This window comes from Taeniopygia guttata, chromosome 2 (assembly GCF_048771995.1).
Source record: "Taeniopygia guttata chromosome 2, bTaeGut7.mat, whole genome shotgun sequence".
Lineage (NCBI taxonomy): Eukaryota > Metazoa > Chordata > Aves > Passeriformes > Estrildidae > Taeniopygia > Taeniopygia guttata.
In genome coordinates, this window is record NC_133026.1 from 150421678 (window position 1) to 150449661 (window position 27984).

A 27984-nucleotide genomic window follows, 5' to 3' on the forward strand; every position below is an offset into this window, starting at 1 on the left:
AATCCTTCTCAGGGCTGCTCTCAATCCATTCCCCATCCAGCCTGGGTCTTTCCTTGGGATTGTGCTGTCCACTTGCAGGACCTTGGCCGTGGGCTTCCCGCAGTTTGCACTGGCCCAGCCTGTAACAGTCCCTCTGGATGCCATCTCTTCCCTCAAGTGTCATTATTCCCTCCCACTGGATTTATTGCCATTTCCCTCTGAAAGCAATTCAGCTCCACGCTGCCATTCCCTTTCATCTCTCCACTGTGTCCATGAAAAGCCAGAGCTCCACATGGCACTTGGCAGCTCCTGCAGGGCTCATGATCCCCCTTGAAGCCGGAGAAAGGCCTGAAATCCTGCCAAAACCTTCCAAAAAACACATGAGATCCAGTAACACCTCGAGGAGCTCAGAGCAGTGGGAGAGAAGAGGTCTTTTCCCTGCCTCTGTTTTCTAAATCCCTACTATTGTTTGTAACCCAATTCATTCCTGTGGGAGATGGAGAGCCTGGATACAAACCCAGCTCCATGTGCCAAGCACAAAAATCAAAGAAAGAATTTGCCTTGTTATCAGCTGTGCTGAAGGATTGGTGTGGCCAGGTAAGGATGGCAGGGATGCAACTGTCCTGGGAGAACTGGGAGGGGGTCCAGCCTGGAGAAAAGAAGGATCCAGCGAGACCTCAGAGCCTCTTCCAGTGCCTAAAGAGGCTCCAGGAGAGCTGGAGAGGGATTTGGGACGAAGGATGGAGTGACAGGGAATGGCTTCCCACTGCCAGAGGTCAAGGAAAGATGGGATACTGGGAAGGAATTTTTGGCTGTGAGGGTGGGGAGGCCCTAGCACAGGTTGTCCAGAGGAGTTGTGGCTGTCTCATCCTTGGAAGCATCCAATGCTAGGTTGGACAGGGTATAGATTAACCTGGGATAGTGGAAGTTGTTCCTGGCCATGGCAGGAGGTTGGGACCTTCAAGATCCCTTCCAACCCAAACAATTCTTTAAGCCTGTGCCAGCGCCTCACCACACTCACAGGAATTAACTTTTCCCCAGTATCCCATCTAATCCTGCCTTCCTTCCCCCACCACTGCCCTGTTCCAGCGCTTGACAACCCTTTCCATGAAGAAATTCTCCCTGATATCCAATCTAAACCTCCCTTGGCACAACTTCAGGTCATTTCCTCTTGTCCTCCCCACTCCTTGACAGCCCAATTCCAAACCATCTCCTTGGTTTCCCTCCAGCACTAGGCCTGTTCCCACCCACAGCAAGCCACGAGAGGAACCTCGGGAACAACTCCAACTTCTCCAGCAAAGTTTGCGCTATGAAAACACCTCCCTGGAGATGAGACAAAAGACCCTCTGGAGAAGACAATTTCCCAACTGTAAAGCTGTTTTCAAGGTAGGTCAAGTCTCAGCCCAAACCCCCCTGCCAAGGTCCCGTTAAACCGCTTAGGCTGAGCCTGAGAATGGAAATGCTGACGGTCCCTAATACTCGGCTTTCCATCCCGCTGCTCTAATGCCGGCGGCGGATCAGTGATTACACCGGAAAGAGCGGGAACTATTGTCCCGTTAATTAGATTCCTTTTACCCCCATTAGCTCAGGCGATTGGACAAAGTTCATTAGGGTTTAACTCTGATTAGCTGAAATGGAGCTCGCGGCGCTCCACGCAGGTGCTGCCGGATTCAGTGGCTCCGTTTGGGAAGCTCCAGGACCTGTGCCCACGTGGATTAATCCTTAATCCCTCCCATCCAGTGTCCTACCACCCTCAGTGATGGGCTAAAACCAGAGGGAAAGCGAGAGCAGCTCCTAGACTTTCCCCTGTCCTGGCACAGAAGTGATATTCCTCCCTCTGCTTATCCCTGTAAATCCCATTTCAGAGCTCTGGATGTGCTCCAAGCACTGGAATATCCCAGGAAGGCTAATTGCTGAGGATCATTCCAACGCCGTGTCCGTATCCCGACCCAAACGGCTCCAACTCTGAATATTTATCACAATAATCACTCAGACACGGAGCCAAATACCACTGGAGGCTTTCCCTCCTGCCTGTTTTCCAAAAATACCTGGGATAATTGTTTTTTCCAAAGATATTTTCCCTTTAAATGCTCTTTTTCTCACGCAGGAAACAGCAATAATACTAATAATACTATGAAGAGCCAGAACAGCTGATACATTTTAATTAAACCAAGTATCTCGGACAAGGAGCAGGATTCTATGGAAAAACAGGAACTCAGCATGGAAGAGGTTAAAGAAGTTCACTGGCACTGCACTAAAGGGAATTATCTGCTGGGAAAACACCAGCTACTGGCTACCTCTGGAAAACCCCATGCCCACGGGTTGGACTAGGGATGGATACACATCCACGGGTGATGCATTTTGAAAACTAAATTTAGATTTGATTAATTAATTAAAATTTAAGTGAAATTAAGCTACAAAGGCAGAGAAAACAGTGCAGAAATTATTTTTTCCCCCTAAATAATTGCTTTTCCTGACATAATATTAAACTTAAGGAATAAATAAGAAATTCAGATGTTGACTCCAAGCTTATTTCTCCAAATTTTAAGCAGGTGGTTGCATATCTGTCTGGTGGTCTCCTTACCATTTATAAGCTGACCCACAAAACAAATGGAGTGGTGTTGTCAGCTCTGATTCCTTGGCATGAATTCTCAGCACCCCCGCAATTCCATGATCCAGCAAATATTTAATTTCAACGCTGTCTACACCTGGATAAGTGTATACATAACATATATGGAATCATGGAATCATTTAGGTCGGAAAAGATCACGAAGATCATGAACTCCAAGATCATGAAGTCCAACCTATGATCCCAAACTTGTCATCCAGAACCAGAGCATTCCTTGAACACCTCCAGGGGTGGGGACTCCACCACCTCCCTGGGTGGCACATTCCAACCCTTTCCATGAAGAAATTCCTCTTGATGTCCATCCTGAAGCTCTGCTGGTGTAGTTTGAGGTAATTTCCTCTTGTCCTGTCCCTTGTTCCCCGGGAGCAGATTCCGACCCCCGTGTGGATCTGCGTCCTCTCAGGGAGCTGTGGAGAGCCACAAGGTCCCCCCTGAGCCTCCTTTTCTCCAGGCTGAGCCCTCCCAGCTCCCTCAGCCACTCCTGGTGTCCCAGACTCTTCCCAGCTCCACTCCCTTCCCTGAACACGTTCCAGCCCTTCCGTATCTGCCTTGTGAGGGACCCAAAATTCCCGCCAGGAGCTGGAGGTGTCCCAGCACTACCAGAACTGAGGGGTGGACACAATGTGGCTGCTACAGGCCAGGTGCCAGGGGCCTCCTTGCCCACCTGGACTCACATTTAGCCACTGCCACCAGCACCTCCAAGTCCATTTCCATCTCTCCAGCCCTTTATCCACAAGATTGGAGCATTCCATGAGGCTGTTGTGATCCGAGTGCCGGATCCAACACTTGGCTTTGTTGACCTTCACACCGCTGGACTCGGCCCATCCACCCAATTTCCATCCACACAAAAAATACATATTATATATATTTTATAAATGTAGACATGCATCATTAATAAATACGGATCTATAAAAATTTGGATCTGCTTCCAAGAGAAAGAGAAGGAAAAAAAAAAGGTCCAACACTTCTGAGAGCGCCAGTCCATCAGATCCTCACCAGGAAGACACTTAAAGGAACTCGGCTCCGACTCGGAATATATGGAACAGATAAAAATGATTCAAAGGCCCCCATCAAGGGGCAGGGGGTTGGTTCCTTGTCCTAATTGCATCGTCTACATTCCAAAGGATATCGCTCCATTATTAAAGGGTCGGGACCATTTTATGTGCTCACATCTCTTCAATTGGAATTTGGATCAATGGATGCATTACAAGCTTTGCCTTTAAGAGCCTAATAAACAACAAGATGGAAAGGAATATTCGCTGGAAGATGACGCTTTTAAAAATCCATTTCCAGGGGAGAAAACGGGACGAGGTGAAGGGGGGTGTGCAACTGAACCAAAAATCCGGAAATAAAGTTGAAAAGGTCAGGATAAACCTGAGAAAAAAGGGAATTCTGCCCCTCTGCCCTACTCAGGTGAGACCCCACCTGGAATTCTGCATTCAGCCCTGAGGCAAACATCAGGAGGATGTGGAGCTGCTGGAGCAAGTCCAGATGAGGCCATGGAGATGCTCCAAGGGCTGGAGCTCCTCTGCTCTGGAGCCTGGCTGGGAAAGCTGGGAATGTCCAGCCTGGAGAAGAGAAGGATCCAGGGAGAGCTCAGAGCCCCTTCCAGTGCCTGAAGGAGCTCCAGGAGAGCTGGAGAGGGATTTGGGAAAAGGGATGGAAGGACAGGACACTGGGAATGGCTTCTCACTTCCAGAGGGCAGATGAGATATTGGGAAGAAATCCTTTCCAGTGAGGGTGGTGAGACCCTGGCACAGGATTCCTAGAGAAGCTGTGGCTGCCCCATCCCTGGAAATGTTCAGGGGTGGGCTGGATGGGGCTTGGAGCAACCTGGGATAGTAGAAGGTGTCCCTGACTATGGCTGGGCTTTGGAATGGGATGATATTCCCTTCCAACCCAAACCATTCCATGATTTTATAATGTGGATCTTTCATTGAGACAAATAACAAGCTACATTTATAAAATAAATAAAAACAAATCAAATAATTTATAAGTAAAGAAAATAAATTTATCAATAAATAAAATAATGTTTAAAATAATAAATAAAATAAAAGCCCTGGCAGCATTTGCACTTCCAAACAGCCCAGAGATGCTTTTAGACAGGGATTGCAGGGAAAACTTTGGGCAAGGTTTGGGTTTTATAGGATTTTGATGGCTCCATCAAAACTTGGTGCATTGTATTCAACACAATGCCAAACGATGAAACAAATTAATTCTTGCTCTCTCATTAAGTCCAAATTAGCCATACTTGTACAGAGCTGTCTCTCTGTACTAACACCAGACCCAGAGGAATTCCCAGACTCCCAAAAACCTTGCAAAAATCTCCATGACAACCAAAAAACAGGGGCAAATTTCCTAAATGAACCCAAAACTTGCCTCCAGCTTGTAGTACTGACCTGACCCTCTTCATGATGGGATGTAACTTCCAAGGCAAATTTCCTGGCATCATCATCCCCCTCTTCCCATTTTTCCATGTAGAAGTGGATGGAAAAGGATTTTTATGATGCTCTAGGGCATCATTACCTGCTCTGAAACCTGTCTCACCATCAGGCAGGTACCACCAGCACCTCAGTTCCCACTGAGGGTTTGGTCTTCATGAAGCTGCTCAGCCTCCACCCCCACCCCAGGACTCCCAAATGTCTCCATGTGGAGCATCTCCACTCCAATCATCCACAGAAAATCCTAAAATGTCACCTTCTGAACCAAAGTTGGATCTAACACCTGACTGAAGGGGGAAAAGGAACAACCAACCAGATCTGCTTCTGAGTTTATAAACCATCAACACCGGCACAAATGGATGAAGCAACAGCTGGAAGAGCTGGGAAGGTTTTCGGCATCCCATGGCACACAAAAGCTGGAGGAACACTTTTCCTGGCACTCCTGAAGAGCAGGAGAAGTTGTGAAGTTCAAGATTATCCAGAGCATCGGGAAAACCATGCCCTCACAGCATTTATCCTGAGTTGATTTCCCTGATTTTCACAGATGGGAAATAAAGGCAAAGCTTCCCCTGGGAAGAACAGCATGGACACCCACAAGCGAGGGATCTGCTGGGGGTTCTCCAGGAGCTGGGAGTTAGCCACCTCACTATATGTCCTACAGAGATTTCCATCCACATAATTAAAGCATCTTTTCTCCCCTTATCCAACCCAAATAAACATCTTAGAAATCCCTCTGACCAGAGCACCATAAAAGACCCCATATCCCAGGTCGGGACTCCAGAGGGAAGAAATCAAATCCATTATTTCAACATTCTGAATCCCTGTAATCAACTAAGCCACTAAAACTGATTAGACCCACTCTGGTGCTGTCCCAAAGATGGGCCATGAGCTGGGAATGGTGTGAATTGTGGGAATTGCTCCTCTCCCTGTCCCCAACAGAGCCGACTGCAACCCAGCCGGACCCAAGAGCGGCACCGATCCCATCCCACTGGCAGGGAGAGGACGGAAAGCAGAGCCTTGAGAAGAAGACAGCGAGATGGCCGTAATTTATACTCTCCTGCCTCTACTTTATGGCTTTCTTAATTCGGCTCCTGATACTATTAATGTAGTTAATGTTGAGATTATATCTATTTTCTGGCGTCAGGCAGTGATTTATCCAAGCCATTTTTCCGGAGTCGGCTCCCACGCTGTTAAATCAAGCGACTGCCAATTAAGTGCTGACTGGGGAAGTGGATGCAATCTTAACAGAGATCTAACCACAAATTAATCCGGGCGTTCAAGTTCGCAAGGCCGAAGCGCTGAACCGTGCCGAGCTGGGAAAACAGGAAACAAAAACAAGCCCCAAAACAACGGGAAAAAACAAAATCCACCACTAACCTGGAGAAGAAAAGAAGGAAGTTGCCTTTCCCAGTGGGATGGTGCTCATCAGTCAAGCTTTGGGGGGGGTCACTGCATTTGGGGCCATCACCCAGCAATGAAAACCACGCAGCAAAAGTAGCATGGATTGGGAATTCAAGAGTGGGTTTGGAAATATCTCTCTGGCAGACTGAAAGTGGGAATGGGAGCTCTTTGGTCCACCAGCAGCTCCAGGTATCCCAGAGTTCATGCAAGATCAAGTTGTCTCCAGGTTTGTAGGAGAGTCCCACCACCTGCCCAGGGTTAATTTTTGATGTGAAATCATAAAGACCTGGAATGGTTTGGGTTGGAAGAGACCTTAAAGATCATCTCATTCCAGCCTCTCTGCCATGGGCAGGGACACCTTCCACTAGACCAGGTTGCTCTAAGCCTCATCCAACCTGACCCTGGACACTTACAGGGATGGGACAGCCAAAGTTCTCTGGACATATCTCAAATTCCTCTGGATGTCCCAATGTCCCAAGACAAGGATGTGCCATGATCAACAACAGCAATGCCCAGAGGTTTGCAGGAGAGATCACAAAATATTTGAGGCTGGAAGGAATCCCTGGAAGTCTGCTCCAATGCCCTGCTCAAGCAGGGACATCCAGAACCAGTTGCCAATCACCGGGTCTAGATGATCACTTTAAACTGGCAGAGGGAAGGATGAGATGGGATATTGGGAAGGAATTCCTCCCTGTGAGGGTGATGAGGTCCTGAAATGGGACTCCCAGAGAAGCTGTGGCTGTCCCATCCTTGGAAGTGTCCAAGGGCCAGGCTGGACAGGGCTTGGAGCAACCTGGGATAATGGGAGGTGTCCCTGCCCACGGCAGGGAATGGAACTCGATGATCTTGGAAGGCCCTTCCCACCCAAACCCTTTTATGGTTTTCAAATACCTTAAGGGGGAAGATTTCACACCAAAACTTGAGAAGTTCTGGGGTTCCCCAGTATCTTGGTGGGACTGGGAATGGTGGGACTTGGTGCTCCATCACCTTGGATGCAGCTGGATACCAGCTCACATTTGCACATCCCGATGCCAGGTAGGCACCACAATGCCCATGGAGCATCTCCATGGATGTCACCGTCTGCAGGAGGACACAGCATGACCATGTTCAGGAGGTTTCCCTTCGGCACGTGGCCACCAGGAACGACAGAAATTACTCCAAACCTGTTGTCCTCCTTTCAGAAAGAAGCAAAACAGCTCTGCTCCTCCCCAGCCTGAGACTCAACCATTAAAAATCCTTCCCTGCATCCATAATTTGCCTCAGGAGCCATAAGGAAGAGCAATACACGACACTGAGAGTGATTATTAATAATGGTGAGGAGTCGTTGAGATAACAGCTCATGATAAGTGGGGAACGTTTTTATGGTACTTGAATATTGAGCAGGATTTAAAAAATAATTAAAAATAAAAGAGTAGGAGAAATCCAACCCATACATGCAGGGCAGAAAGGAAATTCTGAAGATCACGGTGTTACAGCCACCCCAGTGGCCAGGGATTAAATCACCGGACAAGAATAAACAGAATAAAAAGGCTGCAGTGTGTCCTGACAGGTGAAAAGGGACCTTTGGGGAGGACAGGAGCAATTCCTGCCAGCTGCAGAAATCCAATCTGAGGGAAACACCGTCCAGAGCTCCCATCGTAAATACTCAATCAACAAGGACAAACGAGTCTGCATCTCCACTGCAATAAAAGGAACTTGTCCCTGAAGAAGAAAAGGCTCCAGGAAGACCTCAGAGCCCTTCCAGTGCCTAAAGGGGCTCCAGGAGAGCTGAAGAACTTTGGGCAAGGGATGGAGGGACAGGACACAGGGAATGGCTTCCCACTGCCAGAGGGCAGGGACAGATGGGATTTTGGGAGTAAATTCTTGGCTATGAGGGTGCTGAAACCCTGGAACAGATTGCCCAGAGAAGCTGTGGTTGCTCAATCCCTGGAAGTGTTCAAGACTAGGTTGGGTGGGGCTTGGAGAAACCTGGGATAGTGGAAGGGAATCTCTGCCTATGGCAGGGGCTTGGAACAAGATTATCTTAAAAAGTCCTTTCCAACCCATATCATCTGATGATTCTATGATTTTTTTCAAAGCAATTAAAAATCCCAAAGTGGCTGAAGTGTACACAGAGACTCCAAGGGGATCTGGGGAAGCCTTTATCTGATTTGTGCCAGTCTCCCATGGAAGCTCTGCCCTGCTCCAAAACTCCCAGTGCTTTCCATGAGCTGCGATGCCACACAATTATCCCAGCTTTGCACTCAAATTAAGTCCTCAAATACCATCAGGGAATACTTTAAGTAGGACTTCAGAAAGTCCTTATTAATCTTAGCATTAAAATAATACACATTCATCTCCAGCAATAGGTGAGCCAGCAACCTGATGAATACATTACCCTAAGGTTTTGCATTAAAAAGGATAAATTCCTTGAATTTAGCTGACAAAAACCCACTCACACAAAGGGATTCCAGGTCACCTTCACCACGACATCCTACTGCAACCAATTGGTGAGATTAGCTCTGAACCACTGGGGGAGAAGGGGCTGATGAATTTGAATTATGAAGGCAGCCTAAAAACTATTGATTACTGTAAAGTTGGTTTACTACCACCCTTAAACCTGGCCTAAAAGCGGTATTTAAACCAGTGTTTAATTATGTAAGTCAGCTCCACAGCACTGGCGTTCTCAGCTCTTCCTTTTCCAATTTGAAGCCTCATCCAGGTTCTTTCTGGTCACATCATTAGTTATTTTTGGGGGAATCCACCACGGGTTAAGTGCTGCACAATGCATGACGTGAAGAACATCTTGGCCCCGAGATCCAGCATCATAACTCACCCTTGGTTCCAGGTCCTTGGCCAAATCCCCTGCTCCACTGGCAATGTGCTTTAAATCACATTTTGACATTGATCCAATTAACGCAGCTCTTGCTAAACCAGACAATTTCTGAGTGTCCTCCTGAGCACTGCGTGTTCTTGGTTGGGTTTAGAAGTGGTCATGAAGTTGAGGTCAATGCCAACTCTTCTCTCTTTTCATCTTGATGGCACCTGAAACCACTTGAAGGTGGTTCCTCCCCCAATAATTAACCCCCAAAAGTGACAATTCTCAAGTGTGGGGATGCTCCCCTAGGTATGATTTGTTTTATTTCTTTCAAATCCCATCAGAATATCCTGGATCTGCCCGTGTCCCGCTCTCCGTGTCCCCAGGACAAATGGGTTGGAGAAGGAGCTTGTCTTGATTTTCATGATCCTGACCTCATGTCCTGCTAGTGAGGAGATGCCAGGAGGAGCATGGCAAGGAGCTCACACTCCAAAGGGCTCAACAGGAGACAGTGGGGATGGAAAGCTCCAACAATGGGAAGGGAAAACTCCTGAAATGGGCTCATCTATGGACAGGCAACATCCCAAGCCCACAGTCCAACCACCCTAAGCTCTGGTGGCACCAACAGCATTTTCCCAAAGCTCATTTAACCCCATCCCTACACCGATGGGCTCCAACACCTCCTCACAATGTTGAAGCCATGCTCTGCGAGTTGTCCAAGCTGGTTCAATGGGAAGTTTTGCCATGGGAATGCCTATGCCAGATGACCCCAAGTGACCACAGCTAACAAGACCTTTCCACTGTTGGAATTTCACCCATCTCCCTTTTCCCACACCTCTGATCCTGCTTCTCACGACCCGTGTAAACAGATCCTTGGAGCTCAAGCAACATCCAACCACCCACCGGTAGAAGCTGCTTTGAGCAGGATGAACAAGCTCCATTTATCCCAGCTGTCATTCCATCTCTGAAAAATTCAGAGGAAGAGACCTCAATGTCTCAAAATTTAAAAAAATCCCCACGTACAAAATCCTTTGAAAGTGGCTCCAAATTAAGAGCTCCATCGAGGCTGTCAAGCCCCCACGAGCTGAGTCTACAGCACCTTCCCTGGGAAGAGGGAGCTCAGCCCATTTATTTGGATGATGAAAGCAAAGGGATCTAAAAATTGCACTCCTTCGCTAATGAGCAGCCGAAGGGATCCGTAAGCATAATTCCAGAGGCTGGTAATATTTTATATAATCGGCAAGTGGTTTAAATTGAAAAGCCCCAACTGAATCAATATTTACTGCATTGAAACGAAATGAATAGTAATAAGTCACTAAGCTCCCTGTCCTGTTTCATAAAATAAAAAATTATAAAAATGAGCACAGGCGCGGAGCGACCATCGCATCAACTTTTACGGCACTCGGGGAGTTGTAACCGACTGTTCTCATCAAATCCAAACTGTAAAAAACCTGCCTGAGGAAGCCTCACTTCAGCAGCGCTGACAGGGAAAAAAAAAGAGGGGAAAAATAAGAGGCGAGAGTTTCACCAACGCAGGCAAAAAGGCTCCCAAAGCTGCGCTCCCTGGGCAGGCAGAGCATTCTTGGATGCTCCACAAAGTGCTTTCTGCTGGATTCACACAGAGGATCTGACAAGATGCCCTCTCAGATGGATCCCAGCCCCCTGAGGATTTTGCCACAGCTCTGGATGTGACCAATGCAACCCCTCCCTCATGTTTGCAAGTTGGTTGGTGTCACCTGTGCACAGGTGGGAATGATGCAGATCCATGAGGAGCTGCCCACCCTGGGACCGAAAAGCAGGTCCAGGGTAGGATTCATCCTCCCTAATTCCCTGTCCATCCACAAACCCATGGATGACACAGGATTAATGTCAGGGATTACAAACAGGGACAGTTCATCCAGTCAGTCCTGTTGGATTGAAACAGATTGCCTGGAGAGGGTGTGGACTTCCCCATCCCTGGAAGTGTCCAAGGCCAGGTTGGACAGGGCTTGGAGCAACCTGGGACAGGAGAAGGTGTCCCTGCCCTCGGCATGAGGTGAAACTGGTCTTAAATCTCCCTTCCAACCCAAATAATTCCATAATTCCAGGATTCTAATCCCACATCTTCCCATGTTGTATAAGGAAGTCCTTTTTTTCTTCCTCCTTATTCATCAGCTTTTTATTTTTAAAAATCCAGGTGTTCAGAAAAACAGACACTGAGGAGCTGGAGCATGTCCCAAGATGGGAATGGAGATGGGGAAGGGTCTGGAGCACCAGGAACTGCTGAGGGAGCTGGGGAGGCTCAGCGGGGACCTTTGGGTTCTCCACAACTCCCTGTCAGGAGGGTGCAGCCAGGTGGGGTTTGGGATCCGTTCCCAGGGAACAAAGAACAGGACACAAGGAAATGGCCTCAAAGCTGTGCCAGGAGAGGTTGTCCATGATGGACATCAGGACGAATTTTTTCATGGAAAGGGTTATCAAGCCGTGGCACAGCTGCCCCCAGCAGGGGTGTAATCACCATTCCTGGAGGGATTTAAAAGCCGTGTGGATGTGGCACTTGGGGACGTGGTTTAGTGATAACACTGGCAGTGCTGAAGGAATGGTTTGATTCAATGAGGGCTTACCCAGCCTCAATGATTCCATGATTCCACACCCTGATTTGAGTTTAAACAGTGTTATTTCAGATGCAGAAGAGACCAGGAATTTGTTAGAGGGAGGGAACAGAAAAACATTCCCTCTGTCTCCCACAACTCCCACGAAGTTCCTTCCCGTGACACAAACAACGTTTCCCCTTTGCCCCATTTTATCCCTGCGCTTAAAAAGGAATCGAAAGCAGCAGAGACATCACCTTCAACACTCCCTGCTCCTCCTTATTGCGCCATAAAACCTTTCCCATACAAAATATCCTGAACTGGAATAGCTTTGGGGTTTCCCTGGAAATTCACCCCTCATTGCCTACGTTTACATCCTCCTTTCCACACCAGAGGGTGGCAAGAACACAGACCTGGATTCACTACCAACAGTTCCAGAAGCAATTATTAAGTCTCCACTAATTTGGGGGGGAGGGGATTAAAGGAAATTATCTGCAATCAAAACATTATTTCAGCTCAGAAAGCCATTCCTGCTCACAGACAGGTGGCCGCGGGATCCGTGCCAACTTTGGGAATCCCTCTGCTCTTTTTTTCCCACTTTCCCAGCTTTAACAGCTGTGACCTCTCAGACCTCCCCGTATCCTCTCGCAAATCCTCCTTCCAGGCGAGCCGGGAGGGCAGCAGGAGCTGCAGATGCTGCGGAGCCTGGCTGGCACCTGGGGATGGATGGATGGATGGGCCGGGAACAGGGAAGCTGCCGGATGCAGATGGTCGGCTTTGCCGGTGCCAAGGGCGGTGGCGAATCCGGCCTCATGCTGAAATCCACACAGAGGTGCCAGGATCCAGCCCGGGAAAAGCCAAGGAGAGGCTGGATGGTCCTGCATCATCCACACATTCCCTAATGGAATAAAACCAAGGGTTGGAAGGGAACAGAATGGCTTCGTCCCAAAGGAAGCTCCGTCAGAGAATTTGGGTGCGAAAAGAGGAAATCTCAGTGCTCGTCTGGGGAGAGAGAGACCTGGTAGGAGGGATATCAGTCGGTATTAACGAGCTAATTCCAATTATTTCCAAGGCAGCAGAAGGAAATAAACACCCAGGGACTGAGAAAGCTGATTACACAATCCCAGAATAATTTGAGTTGGAAGGGACCTTAAAGATCATGTCATTCCAACCCCCCACCATGGACATGAAACCTTCCAGTTGCTCTTCCAAACCTTATGTAGGTTTTAGACATGAATATATAATTATTTAGGATTTTTTCTCCATGTATAGTACAACAGACACTTAAACTCAACTAGAAATTTCATTAACTCAGCCCAAGGGTGAAATTTGGCCCATGGGAGAGATGTACAAATTCCTTCCTTCCTTTCCTTCCCTCCATTGCATGAAGCCCTTTCCAGCTCCTGGAAAACGGATCCTGCTGCCCCAGTGAAGCTCTCAGAGATCTTATTTAGGACCCCTCTGCATTTGCCAATCCAGGAGCTTTCTCCAGCTTTTTTAGAGTATTTTATACCTTTTTGTGTGTGGGGAGGTGATGTTCCCATGCAGGGCCAGGAGCTGGATTTGATGATCCTTCCAGCTCAGGATGCTCCCTGATTTCCCCCACCAGGATGAAACAGATGGATCCATCCTTCGGCCTGAAAGAAGCCTAAATGTTTACTTAGCCTGGACAGAATTAATCAGTGGAAAACGATGCTCCAGCACTTGCCAAGTGACCTTTTTTGCCCCCAAAAACCAAATTGCTCATTCCTGAGCTCCGAGACCTGCCCGGGCACAGCCCGGAGCTCAGCCCAGATGCTGGCACCAGTTGGACTCGGCTCAGAGCAGCAGCTCACAGAAAAGTTTAAAGGAATTTATCCCAATTTTATCGGGATCAGAAGTAATTCAGGGAATTTGTGCCTTGTGGAGCTGCCATTCAGCCATGCTCTGCTTCCCTCTTCCTCCTTTTTTGGGTGTTTTTTCTTTTAAATCCCAACTTTCACATTGGAATTGGCACAGGAGAACGTCGGGGTTCGATCTGTTAAAAGCCTGGAGAAGTTATGACCCTTTGTAGGAAAAACCATCTGGGAAAAGGGTGGGAAAAAAGCAGCTCTGCCATTACTAATCTCTTATTAAGAGTAGATATTTAGGAATTAAACACATTCCTCACTCCCACAGCTGTCACTGTCAGGTGAAAAAACAGAGAGTGTGTAAATATCCAGCACTGGAAAATAGATTCTGAATGGGATGCTGTTAGGAGGGATAATTAGCCTTAGAAAAAAACACTTCCAAAGGGTCCAAACCACTTCAGAATGAGTTTTAAATTCAGCATGTGGCCAATTTGGAAAATTTTATCCACGGGGAGATTTCATCTGGCTAAGCTACTCCACTGCTGTTGAAGCCTGGGTTAGAAAAGTTGAATAATATCCCACACAATTTATCTTATTTAAAATGACACATGGAGTTTAGGGCATTTGGATGGAGAAAAGGAAGAGCTGAACTTAGAACTTCAAGGTCCCATGAGAGATTTTATCCTGGAGCACCTGGGCAGGAATAAACGGATACCCTGGGACAGAGGGGGCAGCACCAAGAGGGTTACAGGGTTTTAGGCTCCAAATCCCAGCAGAACCACACTCAGTCCCTGGGGGACTTTGAACAAAATGAATCCCAAGATTGGAAGAGGAAGGATCAATCCTCTGCTCCCTTCCCAGGGCATCTGCCCTGGCTGCCCGGAGCCCATCCCAAACCCTGCACACTAATTCACAAAAAACCAGCATTAGAGCTGCAATTAACATTCTTTATGGAATCGTGAAATGGTTTGGGTGGGAAGGGACCTTAAAGACCATCCAGTTCCACCCCCTGCCATGGACAGGGGCACCTTCCACTATCCCAGGTTGCTCCAAGCCCCACCCAGACTGGTCTTGGACACTTCCAGGGATCCAGGGACAGCCACAGCTTCTCTGGGAATTCCATCACAGCCCCTCACCACCCTCACAGGGAAGAATTCCTTCCCAATATCCCATCTATCCCTGCCCTCTGGCAGTGGGAAACTGTTCAATGTGTCGTGTCCCTCCATCCCTTGTCCAAATTCCCTCTCCAGCTCTCCTGGAGCCCCTTTAGGCACTGGAAGGTGCTCTGAGTTCTCCTTGGAGCCTTCTCCAGGCTGGACGTTCCCAGCTCTCCCAGCCTGGCTCCAGAGCACTGAGAGAATTTTTGACTTTTTCTACCATAGGATGGGCAGGACCATCTCCAATCTGGTGTCCCAGCACCTGGAGATAGCATCCAACACTGGAGAAAACCTCTTGAGTAACTTGAGCCTACATTTTCACCTCTCCCACCTGAGTTCCTGCACCAGATGATCCATCCCCGACCCAAAACTGCTGATCCACAGCTGCAAACTCCCAACTTATAATCCCTCTAAAGCTCCTCGCTAAGGATGTTCCGTTTTTCTCTGACAGCTGCTGGACCCGGAAAACATGGAAAGGCCTCACAAAAGCAGAGGAAATGAAATCCTGGCTAATGAAAACCGCTCCTGAGCAAATCCTCCTCGAGCCACCCCTGCAGGTGCTCTCAGCCTACTAGAAACACTAAGGAAAACATATTAACCCAAAATTCCATGGGAGGGAATGGTGGGAGCAGCCAGGCAGGAAGATGTTGTCCAGGAGCTCATTGAGGAGTGGCAGCACCACGAGTGGCACCTCTGCTCTGTGACATAACAGAGGTGATGACCTCCAGCCTGGTTTTAGTCTCTATGGGATCTTTCCACTTGGTTTCTCCAGCCCTGGGGGCTGAGAATGCTTGTGGAGCATCCTGCCAGAACTGGGACATGGTTCCTCATCCCAAAACACTCATGAGTTCCCCGCACCTCTCCAAACAAGCATTTCCTGGAACGCAGAGTCCCCTTCTTTTAATCTCACTTATCATCTCAGTTCATCTTTTTCCACAGGATCCTTTGGTTGCAAATTCCAACAGGACTCCAGAATCTCCTTGTCCCTGACCCACAGCATCCCAAAAAGTAGTGGGGACCCTTCAGAGTAGATCTAGAAAGCCAACCTGGTGCTGAGGATCTGAAATTCACACTGCAAATCAAACCCATCCCAACAAAACCACATCCCTTGCTTTGCTCCTGCATGACCTTGACAATCCAAAGTCCACCAGAAGCTGCTGAATGACCTCGGGAATGGTTTTATCTACCAAGGGTCGAGTTTGAACCTCCAAGACTGATCTGTGAAGTCCAACAACTGAAGATGTCTCACTCAGGAGACCAATTTTGAAACTCTGTCCTGATCCAGGTGAAAATCCCACTGAGGATGGCGCCGATTCCAGTCGGGAACGGTGGCACTGTGTTCTCCGACAGTGGTTTTGCACCATCAAATTTGGTTTGGGATGCGGGGAAATGAGACAGAAGGAAGACACTCCAAATTACATTATCCAAGTTATGGACTGGATGACTTCCAGATGATTTCCATTCAACTTGGGAATCTTAAAAGGAATTTTTTCACAAAAAAAAGAGTAAAACTGGAATGGGCTACCAGGGAAGTGGTGGAATCACCATCCCTGGAAGTGTCCGAGGAACAGCTGGACGTGGCACTCAGTGCTCTGGTCTGGGTGACAAGGTGGAGATCAATTGCAGGTTGGACTTGATGATCTTGGAGATCTTTTCCAACCAAAGCGATCCTGGGATTTTGTGATCTCACGCCAAAGGGTGCAGCAAATCCAAATCCAACATCTCACACGGCAGGATTGAGTTGGAAAAGCCTTTTCAGGTCATCAAATCCAACACAGCTCCAGCATGGGATGAAGCTGCAAGATTTCCCAGGAAGAAAAAACCTGGTTTAAGGAATGCTGGGCTCCTTAGCAAGGATGCTCCAGGCTCCAGGGAAGAGATGATCCAAGATCCACACAACATCCTGCCGAGTAAATAACCCCTCACCGTCCCCGGGATCGGATGTGGCAGTTTTCTTTTTAATGGAATCCATTCGAAACGCGACGACTCCATTAACCAAAATTAAAAAAGGAAAATCCCATTATTCCTAAGGATGTTCATGTGCATTTAAGAGCTGGTCATTAACCCCTAAGTCCTGCTTTTATTTTGGTTTCATTACTTCCTCCGAAATGGAGCTCGATTACTGCGGCTGACCCAGGAGGAGGGAACAGGAGCGCTTCCCCCCCCCCCAGTGCCAGCAGCTTAGAATTCATGGAAAAGTGGGAAAAATCCAACCTCCTAGCATAAGGTCGCCCAGGAACTGGACAGACTGGGCAGACTGGGAGGACTGGGGGATCAGGGCAGGGAGTAGGAGTGATGGAGTCCCCAAATCCCGCTGGAAGCTGCACAACTTGGATTTGCTGCTGAGTTTGCTGGGTAGGAAAGCAACTGGCTGGGAGGGATGTTTGGGAGAAAGACGAAGGGAAAAAAATAGGGATAAACATGAAAAGTGGAGCAAGAAGGAAAAAAGAAAAGAGGAAAAAAAGAAATTAAGGAAAATGTGAAAAAATACTTAAAGGGGAGGAAGGAAATTAGGGGGGAAATGGGAAAAATGAGAAAAGGGGAAAATGGGAAAAATGAGAAAAGGGGAAAATGGGAAAAGGAGAAAGGAAAAAAAGGAAGAAAGGGGGAAAGGAAAAATTGAGAAAAGGGGGAGATGGGAAAAAGAGAAAGAAAAAAAGGAGAAAAGGGAAAAGTGAGAAAAGGGGGAAAATGGGAAAAGGAGAAAGAGAAAGAAAAAAAGGAGGAAAGGGGAAAAGAGGAAAAGGGGGAAAGGGGAAAAGGGGGGAGGAAAAAAGGAAAAAGAAAAAGGAAAAAAGGAAAATGAAAAAGAAAAACAATAAGGAAAGGGAGAAAAGGAGGGAAGGCGATAAAATGGGAAAAGAGAAAAAAATGAAAAGGAAAAAGTTAAAAGAGGGATATAAAGGAGAAAGGAAATAAAAAACAGGGTGAAGGCAAAAGAATAATGAAAAAGAAAATAGGAAATAAAGGGGAAAAGGTAAAAAAGGATGGAATGGAAAAAAAAAAAAAGGAAAGAGAAAACAGGGAAAAGAAAAAAGAAATAAAGCAAAGGAGAAAAAACAAAGGAAAAAGGAAAAAAGGGAAAGGAGGGCAGGAGATAAAAGGAGTAAAGAAAAAAGGGAAAAGGGGGAAAAAGGAAAAAGAAGAAAAGGAAAGGGGGAAAAAGGAAAAGAAAAATGGCAAGAAGGTGAAAAAGGAAGAAGACATCAAAAAGGAAACAGAAAAAAGATTAAAAGTAAAAGGGGGAAAAATCTAGTAAAAGAGAAAAGAAAAAAGATAGCAAAATCAAAAGAAATTAAAAACATGAAACAGAAAAGGGGAAGAGGAAGAAGAAAAAGAAAATAACAAGAAGAAGAGAAAGAGAAAAAAGGTAAAATAAAAATGGGGAAGAAGAAACAGAAGTAAGAACTAAGAAATAAGAAATAAAAAGCAAAGGAAGACAGAAGAGAGGAGTGACTTTTCCCCAGTCACTTCTCTCTTGGGAAGGAGGGGAGCACCAGGAACAGGGAGGATTAATCCCCAGCTTTGCCCCAAAGAGGTGCCATTGTCTTTTAAAGCCTCTAAACCAGACCAGAACAGAAACTGGATTATGCTGGGCCAGATGTCAGGGCTGCTCCGAAACAATCCGGGTTGTGCATCTCATCCCAGCCTCATTAAAGGGATTAAAAGTACTTCCTATAGAAACAAAAAATATGGATTTCCAAATGGGAGTTACTGTTCCCTCCTGCCTGTAACAACTCCAATCCCAGCAGATGAATTTCACTTTAATGAGATGTCATTTTGGAGAATGGTTTAACATCCCTTCAAAAAAAAATCCGAGGCCTAAAACCTCGTCAAACCACGTCGGGATTATTAAAAGAAAATTTACCACACAGACAAAATAAAATCAAACAAAATAGGAGCCGCCAATTCGCAGAATCCATGACACGGCCGTTTTTAAATGTGATGGAAAAGGCTTTCCAAGTTATCTGCTTAACCACAGGCTTTCTGTTTACTTCTCACTTTCATGTCAAATGAATTTGGGAAGAAAAAAACTGACAGGAACTTTAAGGCCATTCGTCACATTCCGACTCCGTTCGCAGATTAACGCGGCAAAAGCGGGGAAGGCGGAGGGAGGATTTTATCATCTCGATAAAAGGAAATTAACTCCCAGTGTCCCAACCTCTGCCCTCTGCTCACGATTCCCTCACCTCCATTCGGGAATATCCCAGAGCAATCGGCACCAGGAGGTAAAATCCCACCGGAGCATTATCCCAATTAAATAAACAACATAAAAAGCTGTGCTTGAAACACCCCAAAACTGGGAGATTGAACCACTTGCACTGCTTAAAGCAGCATCTGGCTTAAAATATCCTTCCAGTTTGTACTCCAAACTGGTTTTGGGAGGTTGGGATCCCACCTCTTGAACCCTAGAAGGACTGGAGGAAAAAATAAATGGATTGAGGAGAAAAGACAGCATTTGCTGAGATCTTTAAAATGCCCATCCCTGTCTGCTCACAATATATGGGAATGTCGATTAAAGCCTCTCCCGTTGGAGCGCTCGGCAATTTTCTGCCGTGGAAGCCGACGTTAACAGTTTTCCCTGTTTTCTCTGCAACTTTTGAGATGACACCCCAGAAAATGTGGATTTGCTCCATCCACTGTGAATTACAGCCCCACACTCTGCTCTCTGTTCTCAGCTCCAACCGCTGACCTTCCAGGACCATGAACAAAGAATCACTCAACAGTTTGGGTTGAAACGGGCATTAAAAACCATCGAGTTCCAACCACAGACAGGGACAACTTCCACTGTCCCACAATGCTCCAAGCCCCGTCCAAGCTGGCCAGGAATACTTCCAGGGATGGGGTAGCTACAACTTTCCTGGGCAACCTGTGCCAGGGTCTCACCACCACCCCAACCCAACTTTGGGTTGTACAACGACCAGCAAATATATTCCAAATGCTTCCCAACAGTTCCCAGAAGTGCTGGGTGACCCCATTTCATTTCCTGAATAGATGGACTTCTTAGGGACCCTCAGAGTGCAACGAAAAAGCTCAGAAGTGACGGAATTAGTCTGGTTTAACCCATTACTGTCCATCAGTGGGATTATGGTGGACGACTCAGTGCAGACCCTGATTGCCCCAGTCTCCAACACAACAAGAGGAAGATGGAAAGGATGAGAAAGCTTCCCTGGAATTCCCAAGGACACGTTCTCCTCCCCAAAAGAGAGGGGATTTATTGAATTTTAGCATTCATTTCATCCATGGCAAGTCAACCACACCACTCTGTGGGAATGAGCCACAGGAACTGGAATGCATCCAGTGGGAAACATGGGACTCTATTCCATAACCAAGATTCCCGTTCTCACCAAATTCCCATGGATTTAGGGAGAAAGGGTTAATTACACACTAACAGCACACCAGGACTGGCACCTGTGGCTCCAACCACTACGGAATAACATGGAAAACAATCTACCACAGCAGGAAAGCCAAATGCCCTTCCCCACCACACAATCCCTTTGTCCCAAGGCAGTGAAATAATTTCTGCAGGGAAACTTGTAACAGCACCCAATTAATGCCACAAAAATGGAAACGGAAAACTGGGAAGGGATGACAGGGGCTGCATGAAATGGACCCATCTCATGGAAGTGTTCAAGGCCAGGCTGGATAGGGATTGGAAAAACCTGGTCTAGTGGAAGGCATGGCAGGGGGGTTGGACCAGATGCCCTTCCGAGGTCCCTTCTAAACCAAACCACTCCGTGATTCTCTGAACTGGATCACGAGTTGGGTCAGCCCGTTGGCAATTGGTGCCTAAAAGATGTTGTTAAGGGAGCAAAAGAAAATTGGAAACCCAAAACCACCCACTGTGAAGAAAAGGAAGGGATGGGACAAGGAGGTTGGTGTGTCCTAGTGACCTGGAAGACAATATCCCAACCTCCCGCAGAGGATGACTGGAAGGGATGGTGGTTCCTCCTCCTCTTGGATGCTCAGCTGTATCTCCCCTTTCCCAGGGAAGTGGGAAATGTGGCTGAGCCCCACTTGAAACCCTGCATCACCCACTTCATGTTTCAGCTCGAATCCCTAAAAGCTTCAGATCTTTGAAACGTTGGGGATAAATCCTTGTGATCACCATATCACAGAATCATTTAGGCTGGAAAAGACCATCAAGTCCAAAGTTTGACCAATCACCACCTTGTCAACCAGATCAGAGCGCTGAGTGCCACATCCAGTCATTTCTTGAACACCCCCAGGGATGATGACAACTGTTTCCATCTTAATCTGTTCAAAGCACTCCAGGACACGGAACAGAACAAAAGCGAAGAAAATAAAAGGAAAAAAGAAAACTAAACTGAACTACATGAGTGAATCCTCCACTGACGAGTTCCTTTCTCCTGAGCTGGCATTTCTCTGACAAATGTTGGATTATCTTGTTCTTTACTTATTTATAGTGCTGGAGGGGTAGGATTCTCCCTCAAGAGGCGCCGCAAAGTTTTCAGGAAGAAACATCAGAGTTTCCCCAGCAGTGCCAGACACAACTCATTATTTGCAGACAGGTGACTTTTGTTTTGCACACTTGCAGCAGGATTTGAGAAGAAAACTCTTCAAAGTGGGTCAGTGTTTCATTCCCCCACTGGGGCGGGGGCCTGTAAGCTCAACTCAGAGGGCTCTCTGTTCCCAGAAATGTGTCTTAAAAGTGGTTCTGTCTCTCCAGCAGGAGACTGGAGTCTTCTGAAGGAGTTTATAGAATCCTAGAATATTCTGAGTTGGAAGGGACACACAAGGATCATCTAGTCCAACTCCTGGTCCTGCACAGGACACCTCAAAAATCCCACCCTGTGCCTGAGAGTGTTGTCCAAATGCTCCTTGAGCTCTGAGAGCTTTGGGACTGTGACCACTTCCCTGGGGATCCAGCTTCTCTGGCAAACCGTGCAAGGGCCTCACCACCCACACAGGGAAGAACTTCCTGATATCCAATCTAACATTTAATGGGTTAAACTTATTTTCAGTGGGAAGCCATTCCCCCTTGTCCTGTCACTCCTTGCAAAAATTCCCTCTCCATCTTTCCTGTCAGGTCCTTCAGGCAGTGGAAGGCTGCACTGAGCTCATCCTGAAGCTTCTCTTCTCCAGGATGAACATTCCCAATTATCTCAGCATTTCCTTGTAGGAAAGGTGCTCCAACCCTCTGATCATCAACCCCAGAAGTCTTCTGCTGCCTCTGTGCAAGGTTTATGACATGTGGACATCCCATTTTTTTGGTGGCCACATCCAGTGGACCACGGAGAGAGGTTGGATGCAGGAGAAGCATCACTGCCAAATCTCAGTATGACACTTCATCCATCCCAACTCCTCCATGTCAAATCCCTCATTTCTTTCCCAGCAGAGGGAGGCTGTGAGGAGAGAGGACATCTCCCTCCAGGACTTTTAATGGATGACCAACCTCAATGTCACCAGGAGCAACCAAAATTTAAGGCCGGCAAATCGCAGCCCTTGTGAGCTGCGCTCCCAGCAAAGCCGCGGGAGATAAGGGGGAGGAGTGAAAAGGAGAATCAATAAATCTTAACCTCATTCACAATGATCTGGAGCTCTTATTAAGTAAATTAATTTAAGTTAATTTAACTCGATCATGACTCCCGATCACAGTGATTTAGTGAGGGGGAAATTGCATTAGGAAAGGCCACATTCACCAGATAGAAGAACGGAAGAAAATTAGATCCACTTAGCAATGTGAATTAATATGGAAATAGCAGGTGTAAATTTCACCTTATCAAGAGTGAAAATTATCTTCATAAATTTGGAGAAATAGGCCCCGAGTTGCTTATAAATCTATTTAAAACAAAAATATTACAAAAAGTGGAGTAAAATTAATTTAAAATATACTCCCACCTATCGCCTCGAAGAAAAGCCAGCAGCAGGGCCCAGTTTTATCCAGCCCAGCAAGACGGGGAGGATGGAATTCATTCCCAAGGGACTGACATCATGTACCTCCAGCAACGCTCCCTGTCACTCATTTCCCAAAGCCACATCCCTCTTCATCTTAGTCTGGTGATTTGAGGATTTATTGGCAAAAAGGGCGACATCTGGATGTCCCAGCAAAATAAAACCCTGGCACATTACTTCCAGATACCCAAAAACCTGGACTTTGTGGAAGAAATTGCTCCTTAGTGCCAGTTGGGAGTCAGTTTGGGAGTAGCACTGGAGGGCAGCACCACCAGTTGACATCCCACTGCTGGTTTAATGGGAAGAGGATATTAAAAATATCAAATTATTATAAAAACATTGTAATTATTGAAATGAAAAATAGAAATATTTAAAGTCATTAACTACTCAGTATGAAAAATAAAACTGAGGTGACCAAAGGGGTGTCTCACCATCACCAGAGCTTCTTCTTGCTTTGGGAAGAGCAAAGAAAATCAGGAAAAAAGCAGATTGTGGTGTGTTGCTTGTGACAGATTCAAGATGATGATAGGAACGACGGAGCAAAAAATCCTGTAAAAACTCCAGGAGAAGCATTTGCCATGTGCTTCCTCCAGACAGGTCGGATGATTGATCACCCCAACAAAGGTAATTGGGAGATGGAGATTTATGGCTTCTTTAAAACATAATTGTTTTAATTTGCTGATGGCATTTTATCAAGATTTGTCTGAAGCGGCTGTAAGATCTAAACTACACCGATTTAATGAAGTCGGAGATTAATGCAGAGAAAATGATCCTACAAGTGGGAGCTCTCAGCCAATCGCGGCAGAACGAGGTCGTTCCTCGGAAAATCACCACTGGGTTGAGCAAGAGCCACCACACAGATCCCAGATGTTCCAGCTCTGAATTCCATGCCCGAAGCTTATCCCTGAGGTGATTCTCAGCATGGATCCTCCATCCATCAACCATCCATATCTGGACTAACAAGGTGTGAGGGAAGAAGCTGAGCCCAACAGCTGGAGGATTAGCTGTTTTCTATTAATTAAGGATCAAAGTCACAGAATCATTTGAGTTGGGAGGAACCCTCAAGATCATCTTGTTTCAACCTTCTGCCATGGGCAGGGACACTTCCCAATATCCCAGGTTGCTCCAAGCCCAAATACAACCTGGCCCTGGACACTTCCAGGGTGGCAAGGCCCTGGCACAGGTTTCCCCTGGCACAGGTTTCCCAGAGAAGCTGTGGCTGCCTCATCCCTAGAAGTGTCCAAGGCCAGGTTGGATTTGGGCTTGGAGCAACCTGGGATATTGGGAAGTGTCCCTGCCCATGGCAGAAGGTTGAAACAAGATGATCTTGAAGGTTCCTCCCAACTCACACGATTCTGTGACTTTGAGCCTTAATTAACAGAAAACAGCTCATCCCCTGCAGGGGGTTGGAACTCAAGGATCTTAAACCTCCCTTGCTACCCAAACATCCCGTGATTCCATGAAATTGCAGGATGATGGAGCAGGCAAAAAATTACACTGTTTGTTTCTGGAAAGGGAAATGGAGAAATTTGGACCCAAGGATGTGCAAATGGAAGTGGCAACCCAGAACAAAACCTGGGGATCTCAGGGACGATGCCCAGGTGGGAAAATACCACAGGCAAAAGTAGAATGTGAAGACAAAGGAGGAGGTGGTGCAGGTACGGCTGACCATGAGCCCAAAAGGATCCCAGTTTCCACACTGGAAAAAGAACTTTGAGACCAGTAGAGTACAGGAGATGAGGAGTTTTTCAACCAAGAGCTTGGAAAACAGACAAAATAATTGACTCAACCTTTTTTACCCATCTCTCTGCTTATCCCATACTTTGCTTCATCACCCTGAACTCTTCCAAAACCAATCCTCCCTTTAGGTACCGATTTGGGAATCGCAAACTTCAATTTTAAAGGGAAATATCAGGCAAAGTCAGGCTTTAAAAACAATCACCATGATTTTTGTCCCTCCAAAGCTCAACTACAAAAGCCACCAATCCTCAGGGCATTGATGGGGAATGACTTTTGGAGGAAACCACCTGGACCAGGGAGAACAAAGCTGGAGAAGAGCAGAGCAGGATCTCTTTGCCCAAAAGACTGCCCGTGACTCCTGGCATTTCAGTGGAAGGATAAGCTATTCCTGACTTTAAAATAGCCAAAATCTGTATTCTCACCAAACCCATCACTTCGAATCGTATCTTGTTCTAAAGAATCAATTATTTTAACAATCTTACTGCTTTACACAAGCTCCAGGTCTCATCTTGGCCTCTGAGATGCTCCCTGGAAACATCTCCACCTCCATGGATTTAGGAATATTCCAATACAAGTTAATGGTACCTTCGGTGCCTCCCTTCTCTAGGCAGTGACAAAATATTTCCGGATGTTTCCCCCATCTAGATAATTGGGAAAAAACGAGTTTGGGATAGAACCTACATCCTAGTGGAAGTTTGGAGCATTCAACATGCTCCCCTTCATCACCAACATCCACACTTTTGTTCATCCTCTTTTCAGCTTATTTAACTGCTCCATGGAAACAATTCATTCCAAGAGGGAATACATAAGAAGCCAAAGGCATAAGCTGTTGGCACCAGCTCAGGATAACACAATTCCTAATATGATTTTACACTTTAAATCAATAAACTCAGAGTAGTCCAAACAAAGAGAGAAATTAAACAGTGAAGATGCAACAGAAAAACACGGACCCAACGTGGGAGTTCCCGTGGCTCCTACATCCCAACCAGCTGCATTCCAGGGATGGAGGAATTACCTGGATGTCACAGGGCGCCTGGTCTTCCAGGTGGGAATGGGGCCAGTGAAGGATGATAAGGCTGGAGACACCACATTCTTCTTCACGATCCTGTAGCGTGTCTTTATCACTTTGTTGGCTGGGGGGCTCCTTACCAAGTGGAAGTTGGATCCTAAGAGGAAAAAAACATGGAAAAACAGGCCTGAAATTCAGGTGTGGATGGGCACAGGAGGGATCTCACTGACATTATGACAGAATAATGGAATTTTTAAGGTTGGAAAAGACCTTTAAGATCATCAAGTTCAATGGATGTTGGTCCCACAACCAACTTAAGTCCTACATCCAACATTTTAGCACCTGAAAAAAGGAGTGAAGTTTCAGTAACAGAAAGGTCTTGATGTGCTTGGGACTGGCTTCACCACCCCACCAGCAAAACACTACCACAGGAATCACAGATTCACCAACAACACCTTGGTCCCAACATCCACACTGGAAATAAATGTAAGCCTTTAATCCTTGGCATTTTCATCATATCCTTCATCCCCCCAAAATGTTTAAGTCCAGGTTGGACAAGACTTGGAACAACCTGGGATAATGGAAGGTCCCTTCCATGGACAGGGAATTGGATGAGCTTTAAGCTCCCTTCCAACCCTACCCATTCCAGGATTCTCTGTGTTGCAGGATGATCTACATCCCAGGTTATTCTGCAGAATGTTTCGTGCAATTAACAGTTCTACGTCTGACTGTGGTTTTCCTCCACAAGCTTTTTTTTTTTTTTTTTTTTCCCCAAGCTTTCAGGAATGCACCTAATTGGCCGACTTTTATAACATACAGCTGTAACTGCCCAGATAATTAAAGCTGACACTCCATGCTGAGCCTCGGTCTCTGGGTTTTATAACTGATTTAAAGGGCCGGCTGTTTTTCTTGGAGAACCTCTCATTAAAATCATGGAGAGGTTGGGAGGGGAAAAGTGGGAGGCATTATTTCCACTGAAAACGTTTGACCCATCCCCATGTTTATCTCTGTGAAGGGAGGGAGAATAACATGAATTCCCAGGTAAACTAGGAAAAATAAGGAGATACATTTTAGAGCTGACACCATTCCCTAGAAAGGATGGAAGAGCTCCCCCACTGACCTGCAACAGTGGCAACATCAATTCACATCTTTACCGTTTCATACAGGGAATATTTTCCTTCTTGAGCATTCCCAGCAAGTTGATGACTTGTGTTGGCTTTGGGAGGGATCAGGCAACACAAATTTCCATTTAGAAATTCAGAAAAAATGTTATAACCCCTGGTGATGGAAAAAGGCAAAAACCAGGCTCTGCCACGACAGAAAAATCACTGGAATTTTTTGTGGCAAAGATGACACTCACAATGTTCCGCAGTCCGAACCCATGGGATAAATCATGGAACTAAAGGATCCTCCAAGTTCTCTTCCAGTAGAAACCATCTGATGATTCAATGACTGGAGGAATTGCAGCCACTTTAGAGGTGAGGCACTTCAGAGGTCACTTCAGAGGTGAGGCAAGAAGGAAGGAAGAAAAGAACATGGAAAGCAAACGGGATCTCACTGCTCTTTCCCTGTCTCAGGATTTTTTTGGTAACAGATCAAATTCTTCAGAGCAGTGACCAAACCTCTGCGTGGGCTTTTAAAGCCTTTGCAAGGCTGAAGCTCTAATTACATTCAAAATTGCTCCCAAGTACCTGCAAACTTGGAGCTTTTTCCTTCAGGGAACTGTATTTAGGACAGGAAAATGGGGGCAGCAAAAGAACAGAGGTGCTAAGCCCTGCAGGGACCAACACCACGCACACAATGAAATCCCGGCTATGGTGATGGTGGGGCTGTCCTGAAATCATGGACTCATGGAATGGTTTGGGTTGGAAGGGACCTTGAAGACCACCCAGTTCAACCCCCTGCCATGGGCAAGGACGTCTTTCACCATCCCAGACTGCTCCAAACCCTGTCCAACCTGGCCTTGGACACATCCATGGGTGGAGCAGCCACAGCTTCTCTGGGCAACCTCTGCCAGGGCCTCACCACACTTTCAGGGAAGAATTGCTTCCTAGTACCCCACCTAAATCTGCCTTCTGTCAGTTTTGTCACCCAGAACATGTGGACACACCCAACCTCTCATGGATACAGCATCAATCACGTACCCAAAGCACTTCCATCCCACCAGGGAAGGGATGAGAGCCACAATCCCACATCTTTCCCAACCAGCAACAGCACAAGTTGCCCCTTTCCCTCCTCCACTCCAACCTCACAGAATAACTAAGCCGGGAATTTGCTAAATACATAATTAACATTTTTTTGTCCCCACACAAGCTTGAGCTGCCACCAATCAACCCAGAATTGCATCAAACTTCTGCCTGACAAGAAAGAGAGATCCCAAATTATTGCAGGCATCCCCCTCCTCCTCCTCCTTTCCCAAAACAAGCTGGCACCTGGTAAACTCTATTCCCAGAGGTAATTGGATGGTGTATTCATTCCGAAGCTGCTCCTTGGAAAGTGCCTGATGCGCGACTCC

The 27984-nt window shown here is 46.7% G+C and overlaps 1 protein-coding gene across 3 annotated transcripts in view; it reads right to left on the reverse strand.

The window, feature by feature from the left end:
* ZC3H3 (zinc finger CCCH-type containing 3) overlaps nt 1-27984 on the reverse strand; it is a 127161-nt gene that overhangs the window by 51645 nt on the left and 47532 nt on the right. For all 3 annotated transcript variants that reach the window (XM_030266804.4, XM_072925085.1, XM_072925086.1), the window contains exon 4: nt 25476-25626. In XM_030266804.4, the coding sequence (XP_030122664.4) occupies nt 25476-25626 (151 nt within the window). The remainder of the gene's footprint in view (nt 1-25475; nt 25627-27984) is intronic.